At 45.6% G+C, this 12,016-nt stretch overlaps 1 protein-coding gene across 1 annotated transcript; it reads right to left on the reverse strand.

Moving 5' to 3' along the window:
• Nucleotides 1-1,553: 1,553 nt before the first annotated feature.
• On the reverse strand, nucleotides 1,554-2,645 carry OLIG1 (oligodendrocyte transcription factor 1). The gene has a single exon (XM_086933252.1). It carries the CDS (start codon nucleotides 2,529-2,531, stop codon nucleotides 1,935-1,937), a length of 597 nt encoding a protein of 198 aa, XP_086789378.1. The 5' UTR covers nucleotides 2,532-2,645; the 3' UTR covers nucleotides 1,554-1,934.
• Nucleotides 2,646-12,016: the final 9,371 nt, after the last annotated feature.

The following is a 12,016-nucleotide window of genomic DNA, read 5'->3' on the forward strand; positions in this document are numbered from 1 at the left end:
GTCAAACTGGCTAAAAAGCAGCAACATGTACCACCCCCTGCCGTCCATAATAGAAGTCCCTGCTCGTAGTCTCTTGAATACTTGCTGGCATACTTGTTAAAAGAACTAACTGTTTACAAACTCCAAAGTGTGATACCTTTTACTGGACTACCCAAATACGTATGTCCACCTAGAAAAGCCAACTGTTATATTATTTACCACACAGTAGAAGTACTTTAAACATTTTTCCGGACTCGGTGGAAGTGATTAATTTACAGAAGAAAAAAAATTAAAGCGGAAAAAACAAAACACAAACATTTTACATGTTTACATTTTTATTTGTTAAAAAAGTAAATCGGTACATGAAAAACAAAAAAGTAATAGAAAATACAGCACATTGAAGTAAGAAAATCAGTATTACAAAAAGTACTCTAGCAGTTATTTGATAGTGCAATGCTCGCTTTAGGTTTGTGTACATATGCTCGATTCAAAGACATGTACTTCAAGATGTCATTTGAACCAAATATTAGTTTTGACGGTCCCAAAAATGGAACACAAAAGCAGATACAATTAGTAACATTTTAAGGATTATTTTACAAGAAAAGGTAAAGTGCTTCAAAACTAGTGGCCACTAAGTTCAGAATAAGTACATCAAGAATCACGGGCAGCTGTCATATCACAAATGACCGCAGCTTTTCGCGTCTTTAAGGCGCTTTAAGCAACACCGCTTGAGCTCGAACAGCGACGGTTGTTATACACAATAAAGGCGTTCTAAACTTCGACGGGATATTGTTAAATACAAGTTTGTCTTTGTACCGCGGCCCCAACCATACTATAAATGCATAGTTGATTAGAGGTTCTGGATGTTCTGGATGTCTATTAAAACTTCGTGTACACTGAAAATAAAGTGGGACATTTCCAGCTGTCGTTGTATCAAGTTCGTGAAGCCAGCAGGGAACGAGAGAGGCGCAAAAATGATCGGATATAACACATTTGGCGCTGTTAAGTGCGAACATTTTATGGAAAGGCACATCTTGAATTAAATGATTTCACTGGCATTACTGTGATTTGCTACAAGAAAGTCAATATTCGTTCATTCCGAAAGGAAGCAACATGTGGATGTTAGTGAACAGACTGCGCACTAAAAGTGTTTCACTAAACAATAAAATACCCTGCACTGGAGAGCATGTAGGCGCTGTGAAGTTTACAGCCACCACCTTATATAGGGTATGCAGAGGGTGGGTGGGTTTACATAATAAACGGGTGTTTCTGTAGGACTTGTTAGCAAAAACTTCGCTTTTATTTTGAATTGCTTTCTTCTCGCTGCATGAAGTTAGACATGGTTTTGTGGGCAACGCATTCCAGTCCGTGAGCCGGCACTCGGTTGGTTGGTAAATTCGCCTTCCTCCAAACATCTGCCCCAACACTTTCTGCTTTGTAAAGTCATTAAGAGCATTGCGGGCATGGTGGGTGCCTTCAGGGAAAGTACTGTAGCAGTAGATGGAGGTGTGGCATGTATAAACAGCCCCCCCATGGCACGGAATACAGTTTCAAGTTGGGAGGGGGGGGGGGGGGGGGGGGTTGGCATATAGGTTTTTCGGAGGTCGGGCACTTTGAAATTAAGAGGAAAAAAAGTTTTGCGCATTAGGATGGCAAATGTGCTGGTACGATGATCCTTTTAACACCAAATAAGATAAACCTTTTACAGTGGGTGGCGCCTACTGGTTTGAAATCAGGGCATGTAGTCATAGAGATTTATATAGCGCTTACCACCCTGACTAGTAGTTGAAGCGCTTTTGTCAATGCAATATGCAGAAGGTTGGTTCAGATTTTCCAAGCGGGCGATCGCAACAGAAGGGAACCGTTTTAGGAAGGATGCTTCATGTTCGTTGTCAGAGTGAGCCCGCTGGAGTACACGGGCACCCCCGGAGGGCAGAATAAGGGCAGAGTGGGCATCACTTGGAAAACCGTGTCTGGATGGTAGCAATGCCCAGGCCGGAGGGAATAAAGTGCTGCAGCGGAAACTTGCAGAGGGCGCAGGAGCACAAGCCCGCCCCTCCAGGCAGGTGGAAGGGCGAGCACAGCTGCTCCTCCAGGGACACCGAGAAGTACTTGTTGGGGCGCAGGGACTCCGCGCAGCTCACGCCCCCCGGGGCCAGGAAGACGGAGCCGGCGCCGGCGAAGAGCGGCAGCCCGGCCAGCAGCAGCCGGGGCCCGCTGAGCTCGGCCAGGACCCGCCGCATCTCCTGCAGGGAGCCGCCCAGCAGCAGGATGTAGTTCCGCGCCAGCAGCAGCGTGGCCGTCTTGGAGAGCTTCCTGCCCGGCGGGTGCTGGCAGTGCGCGGCCGAGTAGGGCAGGATCACCTCGCGCAGCGCGTCCATGGCCATGTTCAGGTCCTGCATCCGCTTCCGCTCGCGGCTGTTGATCTTGCGCCTCAGCTGCTGCTGCTGCTGGGGCTCGTCCTGAGGCTCGGGGGGCTCCCCGGCGCCTCTGGGAGCTGGCACCGGGGAGGGCTGCCTGGGAGCGCCGGGCACTGCTCGCTGCTTCAGCATGGCTTGTCTAAATGCTCACAGCGATGCATCAACATGTGGCACGGTGGCAGCCAGGCTGCAAAGTCACAGCGAGCGCTGGTGCAGCCCTGCCAGGAAATCAGGCATATTTCCTAAAATTTGTTGATGTTTTTCAGGGTCATATGCTAGGCATTCCTCGAATTTAATAAAGTGGTGTGAGGTGCGTCCAACCACAGCGCGGCTCTCGGTTTACCAGCATTTTCATTGGCTGTTGAAAGAGCGACATCTGATGTACAAAGCTGTAAATTGGCACACACTTACAGTGGGGCGTTCAACTGTGAATGGAAGAGATGCATTTACCAAAAAATAAACTGTCTCTTACTCGTCCATCAAGCCGTTTGCACTTTACAGAGCGGGTGGCCTTCGGGCACTTGGGCATCCTGTGATCAGCAGCAGAGTGGTTTACTTCTATAAACAGTTAATCCTACTCTGCACGTGCATGACATTTCTGCCTGGCCACGCTTTCAGGCATATCAACGCAGTCATATGAGGAGTGAGTAAACTCATGGCGCCATGTGTGTTATTAGGTCGAGCCCACTACATACCATTCCTGGTCTCTTCTTTGCTGCTCCCACATTGGCCAGAGCGGGCCATAGGCCACTTGCTTTGATTCTGTGTGGAGCATGGGCCAAGTATAGATTAAATCATCTTAGTTAGTGCTCTAATCAAATCAGTCTTTATTTGTATTCGATTAATTAAAGTCATACAAAAAGCATCGTAAGCGAGCTGATCATGATACAAAAAGCCAGTACGGTAGATCTAATTGCTAAAAAGATGTTCCCTTGGTAACACAGATAAGCCACTCACTCAGGGAACCTAAGGACAGCGATGAATTAAAATACAAGCAGCAGCTACTTTTAATTTTTTTGTGGGAGCTATCCAGTGATTGCCAAGCCTGTAAGTTCACTAGCAATCTACTTGGGAACCAGGTAAGTGCAAATGGCAAGAAGGTATTGGAGAACCGCTCACTCAGGATAGATATGAGGACACCTATAGATTAAAGTGCTTAACAGTCATGGGGGCAATCCAGTGATTGGCAAGCGTGTTAGTTCAGTAGCGACCCCTCCGAAAGCTAGAGAAGTGCAAATGGCAAGAAGGGATAGGGGGACCGCTCACTCAGGATAGATATGGGGGCAGCTATAGATTAAAGTGCTTGTGTGCAGCAGCTCTCAGCAGTCATGGGAGCAGTCCAGTGATTGGCAAACGTGTTAGTTCACTAGCGACATCTCTGAAAGTCAGAAGAAGTGCAAAAATCAAAACAGTGCAACGTGCAGCAGCTATCACAGGCCTAACGTGCTGGAAAAATGGGTCTGTGAGCAGGATGTGTATTGCTCACAAACCGGCAGGTCAAGTCCAGCCTTCTAGTCACTTGATGGCAGCCTTTCAATGTGGTATTACTTAGATAAACGGAGAGTGACTGATAGCTCAGCCAGAATGGTTTTCTGCTACCAAACACGTAAACAGCACAGAACAGATGAGCCCTTAAAAGTCTCTTTTTACAAACACACATAGCAGACAAACTTCACACACCACCCAGATTCCATCAACGAACCGAGCCACATGCACACAGCCTTGCATTTATACAGGGTGCAAGTCCTAAACAAGCATTGGCATAGCCAATAGGTCTCGCCTTTGGGCCCTTATAGGTGTTTAGCTATGCGGCATATTATCCTGGGTGCTATGCTGTCAGGAATTGAATAGCTGTACAATTACTACACACTGGGTCATGCAGTTAGAGGAGGAGTTGGTGGAGATGCGAAGAGAGATGTGCCAGTTATGATTATGAGTATGACATGGGGGTGACTGTGAAACCTTTTTGTGTGGCAGTGGAGGGAAGGGGGTTGAAAGAGCTGTGGAAGAGATGCAGATTGTCAAATGCTGGGGGTGCTCGCTGAAAACAATACTTGTTCTGGTAGCAAGGGGAGGCAGAGATGGATAAGGTGGGGAGAGGTGAGCTGAGTCGGCTGCGGCTTTGGACATATCAGTGATGGCTGATGAAGGAGGGGAATACAAAGGGGAGATAAACATTGGAGAAAGCACAAGTGTAAGGAGGAGAGGGGGAGCAGGAAGGAGGGAAAGTGTAAAAGCTTGAAGTATGTAAGAGAAAGAGACCTGAGAGGGTGGGACATTGCAAAAGGATGAGGAAGGTTGGAGGAAGCACGCGCATAAGATGGATGGAAGACTTGATGGAGAGAGGTGGGTCGAATGACATGTCAGAGATATGAAGGAGAGAGTGATAGGGGGATAACGAGCCAGGAAGAAGGAGAGAGATGGAGAGAGATAGGAATAAATGTGAATGAAAGATGATGCAGACAGAGGGCTGCTCCTGGCTCAGGGTGCAAGCAATTCTCCGGGAGCGATCAGAGCTTCAGATGCAGAGGAAGAGCTGCTTCTGGCTCAGGGTGGGCACAATATTATTGCGACATGTGCGCACCTCAACTGCCGCAAGTACAACAAAGTAGCAAAAAGTGATCTGGGAGTTTTAAAAGTGGTTGATGAAAGAAACACTGTACAGCGGAACTGACAACCAGACACAAGGCAAACAGTAACACGAGCAGGAAACAAATAAAAAAATGTGTCCTCCAAACATCAGATAAACAACCAAAGAGTAAAGATACAGTACTTGATCCCTGTCCATGGGAGTAAATGAAAGACCAAAAGGAGGGACTAAGAGGAAGGATCCACTACTAGTAAGCAAGGATTTTTAAAGGACACTGAAACAAACAAATGAAAAGCAGGGAAATGGCTTTAAGCCCACAAGAAAAGTATATACTAAAGTATATACAAGAGGTCTCTAATGCTCGACCTAAAAATGATGTGGGGGAACTAACCAAGTTAGGCAGTATGCAAGTGACATCATGGCACATTACATCACACCTGCAGGACATCACATGTGGCATCACAGGAAGTGACAGCAAGAAATTACATCAGATCTTAAGACCTCCACATGTACTTAGCAGGTCTATCATGAATACATTTAAGCACATTATTGGAGATTTTGTGTTGGGGTTGTGGCAAAAAAGAGACATAACCCCAGCGCAAAAGTTGGGTCTCAACTTATACTTTTTTTTTAACTTGGCCACAAATAAATTAGCAACAAGGAGAAATGTAGCACTAAATCTGTTCAGCTCAATTGGTTACAAAGTCTGCATTGAAAAAAATCTTATGGGGTTAAGGCACCTGCTACTCAGATCATTGCGTGCCCTGTAAATCTCAGGGAATAATAATAATGGTTAGATAGCTATGGAGGTTAACACCCTTGCTGGAGAGATCTGTGTTTTGTCTAGTCCCAGTTTTGAGTCATAGTGTCATAGAAGGTTAATATGTCCACCGCAAATCACATCATCTAACATGCAGATGACAGATTTTTATTTTATGTAGATAAGTGGGTTTCTGCTTTCCACACAGAGATCTTTTGTTACTTCCAGTTCATAAATTGTAATCCTCCAAATATAGCACTGTGAGATATGGAGATGTGACTCCTACACCGTGTATCTTTCACTGTCTTATGTAACACATCCTGTACATTGGTTTACACACTTACTTGATTTATTGTCAATGTATAATGTGTACGTGTGATGTAAAGTGTTCTGACACTCTGCTTTGGGATGAGTAGGGCTATAAAAGAACTAAAATACTGGTATGCAAATTGTTATCTGTATAACTTCTGGAGCAGACCAACATATCTGACATCCTTATAGTGCCTGCTTATTTCTTATGTACAGTGAATGAACAAAGTCAAAACCATTGCTTTCTTTAAGTACTTGTGAAGTAATTACTAACTGTGTGCCCTTTTTTTCCGATGTATTGCATTAACATCTAGGTGTGAGGCTCCAGATAACTCCCGGCCAGGATAATCGGAAAAAAGGAGGCCCGATGGCCCCTTAATTTTGACCTTTATTTTGTGCCCAGCATTAATTGAAAATTGAAAATAACAAAGCCCCCGTGGTTTGCACAGGGCTTCTCGAAACGAAACAGACAAGATGCAAGCACTGCTGAATGTGTCCTGGTGCCTGAAATTTACACCGGGACCCCTGAGCCCTGGAAGCCAGCTGGGACCAACGCGCCTTGAGCCTCCTCCCGCAGACCAGGGGAAAAGAGCAGAAAGAGGCAAAATAAAGGTGAGAAACCAGCAGAAAGAGGCAGAATAATGGTCCGCAACAAGCAGAACGAGGCAAAATAAAGGTCAGTAATGAGTAGAAAGAGGCAAAATACAGTTGAGGAATGAGCAGAAAGAGGCAAAATAATGATCAGCAACAAGTAGAAAGAGGCAAAATAAAGATAAACAAGTAGAAAGAGGCAGAATAAATATCAGACACAAGCAGCAAGAGGCAAAATAAAATTGAGATACGAGCAGAAAGAGGCAAAATGAAGCCAGAAGGGAGCAGAACGTGGCAGAATAAAGGTCAGAAGGGAGCAAAAAGAGGCAGAATAGAGGTCAGAGGCCACCAGCAAGAGGCAGAATAAAGGTCAGAAACTAGCAGAAAGAAGCAAAATAAAGTTCAGGAGCACACCGCAAGAGGCAAAATAGAGGGGCAGATGCGATCAACAAGAGGCAGAATAAAGGTAAGGAGCGAGCAGAAAGAGGCAAAATAACAGACAGAACTAGCAGAAAGAGGCAAAATAGATGTCAGGAGCGGAGATAGAAGAGGCAGAAAAAGTAGCAGAAAATGAGCAGAGGAGGTACAAACCCAAAGGCAGCAGAGGGTAGAGGACTGCAGGCCAGCTGGACAGGAGGACCATCACAGAGGGCGCTGGCACGAGGGCCTGCTCCCTTGTACCCCCTATTGTTTTCACTGTGGGCCAACTGACAGACCCATTTGTTCAATCACATACCCTCTCATAGACCCATTCAAGCACCCACTCTGAGACTCACATGCCCACTGACAGACACACTCAGAGACTCATTTTCCCATTCACATATCAACTCAGAGACTCATGCATCCACTCACAAATCCACTTAGAGACCCTCCTAACAAGGGTTTTTTTTTTAATGAAAAAGAAGCCCCGGGTGGCGGTCCCCGGGGCTGCAGGGGGGCCATGACCCCTCCGCAAATGCTTTAGATGGGCTCCGGGGGTGGCGGAATAGGATATCATTGCCTGCTTTTTGCTGAAAAAGTTTCTAAGTGTCAATTTTTTAAACTTACAAATATTCCTCTAAAATCAGCTGAACTACAAATTCTGATTAACTCGCCTGTTATCAGGAGAGACCTCACTGCTGCATCTTTGAGCCCAGTACTGATCCTGAAAAGTAATTCTAACCGTACTTACCAGTAACTTGAATTTCCTTCCATAGGATACCATTGCCTGCTATATAAAATATATATAAATATATTAAAAAAATATAAAATAAAATAAACAATATTAGAATTTCAATATTTTTAAAAACATTTTTTTCAATGTATATTAAAAATATGTAATGTAATTAAAAAAATAAAATATCTAAAAATAAATAGTTTACAAAAATGTAGTAAATCTGTATCAAAACAAATAAATATAACAATTAATACATTTAAAAATTGTCATTTACGAAGCATTGCCATAGCCAATAGGACTTGCATTAGGAAAGTGTAAGCTGTTTCTGGGCAGGCAGGGAAGCAAGATGGCGTCTGACTAACGGCAACAACGATCGCTCCCTTTGCCGATAGAATTCACTTATATGAATCGATGTGCTCACAGGATTTAAAAGATATTGCAACGGATTGAAAACTTACCCTTGATGACAGAGCAATATTATGATGATCTTTTCGAGGCTGCCGAGGAGCGCTTAACGAAAATCCTGATCGCGGCGCTGGCGGTGTTGGTGGAGCTGCGGGACTGCATTCTCGGACACAGAGGGAGAACCTGCGGAACCTGCCGAGCCTGCGGAATCGGCAGAGGCAGCCAGGATAACGGAGCCCAGAGCGCTGCGAGCAGGTTTCTCCTGCGGACCCCAAATGCGACAGCGATACACTCTGAGGTGGCCGGGGTGACTGTAACTGCTAGAATTGCGAGGATGCCACCGAAAATAACCTGCGGAGGGCGGGGGAAAGCTGCAGATTCGCTGGAACAAGGAGCAGTCCCCCTAAAAGGGTTTGGGATGACACAAACCAAGGATTCTGAAAAACCTACCTGGAAGGAGGCTGGAAAAGAGGCTGGTCTGACCCCAGGTGAGAGCATTGATAGGCAAAAAAACCAAGACTGGCAGCTGCAGCAGCAATACAAGGGGGAGAGGGCCAAAACCAGGGGACACGAACGCTGGGGGTCTGAAGAGTATAACTGGTTTCTTTTCTCCAGCCACCCAGGTAGACCTCTCTAAAAAGGGCTCACCGGCCCAAGCTAAAAATGCTGCCCCTGCTCCTGCTAAAGGGAAGAACGGCCAGAAGTTTATACAGGAGGGTCTATAAATGGCCCAACCAGCCCCTAATGGGAGAGGACAGAGAACCATCATCCCTGGAACACAGTGGGAACACATGTATTATATTCTTCAAATGTAACAAAATGATTCAGACTTAACGTGATTACTTCAAAACTCCACTGTAGGAAAAAGGGTCCATACGATGGTTGACTCCCAAACGTCATATGTGGCCGGCTCCACCGAGTTGGCGTTCCTTCTCAAAGATCGGTTTCAAATTTGAAGAATATAATACATGAGAATTGCAATATCAGAACTGAATACAGATACCAGTCCACGGCGATTATCTCCAAGCCGTGTGGGCTAGGCCTTAAACTATTGAGCTTTGACACAAGCATTAAAGGGGATCAGAAGTGATTTACCCTTTGAACGTGAATGTTGTGAAGTTCACCCTGAGGAATCCCCATGTGGGGCGAAACGCGTTGGCTGTTTTTGCTGGTTATGAAACACCTCTTGGCATTCTATGTGATGACAAGACAAGATTAAAAGATTTGTTATTAAGAAATGAAGAAATAATCTGTATCTGATTACTATATTGTGCATTTATGCTTTAAATAACTGGTATGTTGCCTCTCTGTATCTAAATATTAGATACCAATACAAGACTGGCCCAATTGGAAGACTGCAGAAGCCTCCTTGAAGATTGCCAGGCGAAAGACTCAGCTAAGTTCAGTACCTATGATAAGCAATTCACAGAAGTGCAATGGAAGCTGGAAGACCTCAAAAATCGTCAGTTACGAAATAATCTTAGGATTCTAGGGACTGAAGAAGGGGCAGAAGGCGACAACATCAGGACCTATGCCCTGAAATTAATGAAGGGGGCTTTTCCAGAATTACACCGATGGGATTGGGAAACTGAAATTCAAAGGGTCCCCCGCTTTCCACTGACTCTGAAGAAAAGTCAAACAAGAACTCAGGAGGGGGCATCAAGACCTAGAGCGATCCTAATATATTTTGGGAATTTTCTGCTGAGAGAAGAAGTGTATTCCAAAGCTCGCCCGAATGCAAAACGCTCTTTCGAGAATCAGTCATTTTTCACCACCCCTGATTACTGCCATACCACAGTTGAGAGACGGCGGCGGTTGAGAGAGCTGGTGGAGCCATGTCGACTGATGGGCCTGCAGGCCTATCTAATGAACCCAGCAAGGCTGAAGATTATCTACAAAAACAATTCTAGAGCTTTTACATCCGAAATTCAAGCTAAGGCTTATATGGATACGCGGAAGCCAGGAAATGCAAAATCCACTCCCTAGCGGAAAGGTAGCTGCCACGATTTGACTTTCTCTCTCTCTTATAGATATTTGTGTGGGAATGTGGGAGAATGTATATAAAATGGGGGTGACGGGGGAAGGGGGAAAGGGGTGACAGAAAAAGAAAAGGAGGAGTGGAATCTAGTGCAATTTAGAACACAAGGGTGAGGCGTAGCTGTAGGCGTAAGGGGTTTTCAGCACATCATCCAGGTTAAATCTAGGCAAACAAGCGGCAAAGGGAGGCCGACTCTCAGACTCCATCATAGAGACCTTAAGTCTGCTTGCTTCATTTGGCTGGGTGGAGGTTGCGGGAGGGAGGAGAGAGAAGGGGGGATGGCAGAGAGGGTGGGGTGTGGGTGGGGGAGTTAAGGGGGAGAAAAAATCATCATCATCTAGCAAAGAAAATCAGATTAAGATACACAGGAAAATAGTAAGAGAAATTTAAAAAATGGTATGCGGATAGTCACAATTAATGTATGTGTGCTTAATAATGCGAGTAAATGTAGAAACGTGAAAGAATATCTAAGAACCCTCCGCGCTGATGTCATATGCCTACAGGAAACTCATGTCGAGGTATCACGCAAATTTTTATTGGAACAGCTGGGTTTTCAACTTTTAACATGCACCACACAAGGCACTAGGACACAGGGGTGGCGATATTCGCTCGGGCTAAAGCTATAATAGCCCAAAAATGCCTCACGGACTCCTACGGCCGCTGGGCTATGATAGAGTGTCAAACACCAGGACTGAATTTTACCTTATGCTCGATATACGCCCCAACAGTTGATGATCCAACGATATTTAAACAAATCAACACGCAGATGGCCAACTGGCCTCTTCCAGTAATAATGTGCGGAGACTTTAACATTAACAGATTACATGGCTTATGGAAAGGTGGCCCGACAAGTTTGTAGGACGAAAGAGGAAAAGCCATTGGGCTCTAATCCAAATCATGAACGACAATGGTCGGTCCACCTCGCTCCTGAGCCCCCTGGTGTTCGTGGCTGCCTGGTGTCCACATTGCTCCCTCCTGGGCTGCCTGGTATCGTTGTGCTCATTGCTGCGCCTGCTATTGCAAATAAGTTGTTTTGATTTGCCTATTTCGTCATATAATATTGTGCTCATTGCTGCGCCTGCCATTGCAAATAAGTTGTTTTGATTTGCCCATTTCATTATATAATATTGCTCCGCTTTGCCTGGTATCGTCGCTTTGGGTGTCTGTGCCAGATTGTGCCCCCCAATCCCGTCCTGCATTGTTTTCGTGCCATTTGTTGTGCCTCTCCTGCTCCCCCACGGCCCCTCCCCCATAGCCCTCCGGCATCCCCAGACTAAGCATGGGCGAATTTTGTGAATCTCGCGTTCGCGAATTTTGCGGATTTGCGAACTCACAATCCGCAAAATCCGCGAATTCTCGCGAATTTGCGGATTTTTTTTTTGTGTTTGCGCGGGTTTCTGCCGAGGGTTTTGTACAATGTCGCAAATTGCGAACTTACCTGTCGGGTCGCAAGTTTCGCGAACTTGTTGTTTCTACGTGTCCAGCCTGTTTGGGACACTCTTCTTCATCACTGCCACTCTCTGTCACCACTGCCACTCTCTGACTACTCATGCCACCCTCTGGCCCACCCATGCCACCCTCTGTTTCATCACAGCACCCTCTGGTTGTCCAGGCAGTGTACATTATTGTGGCAACGCAAGCACACCTTCCCTGCCTCAAGTGACCTGAATTAATTTGGGGCTGATTAATGTGTCACAGAATATTTTTTTAGCTGGCACCTGCTTCCTTAGTGCTTCCTGATTAGTGATCTTTTGCACTTGCTAAGTGC

The sequence above is a fragment of the Lissotriton vulgaris genome, chromosome 8 (assembly GCF_964263255.1).
Source record: "Lissotriton vulgaris chromosome 8, aLisVul1.2, whole genome shotgun sequence".
Lineage (NCBI taxonomy): Eukaryota > Metazoa > Chordata > Amphibia > Caudata > Salamandridae > Lissotriton > Lissotriton vulgaris.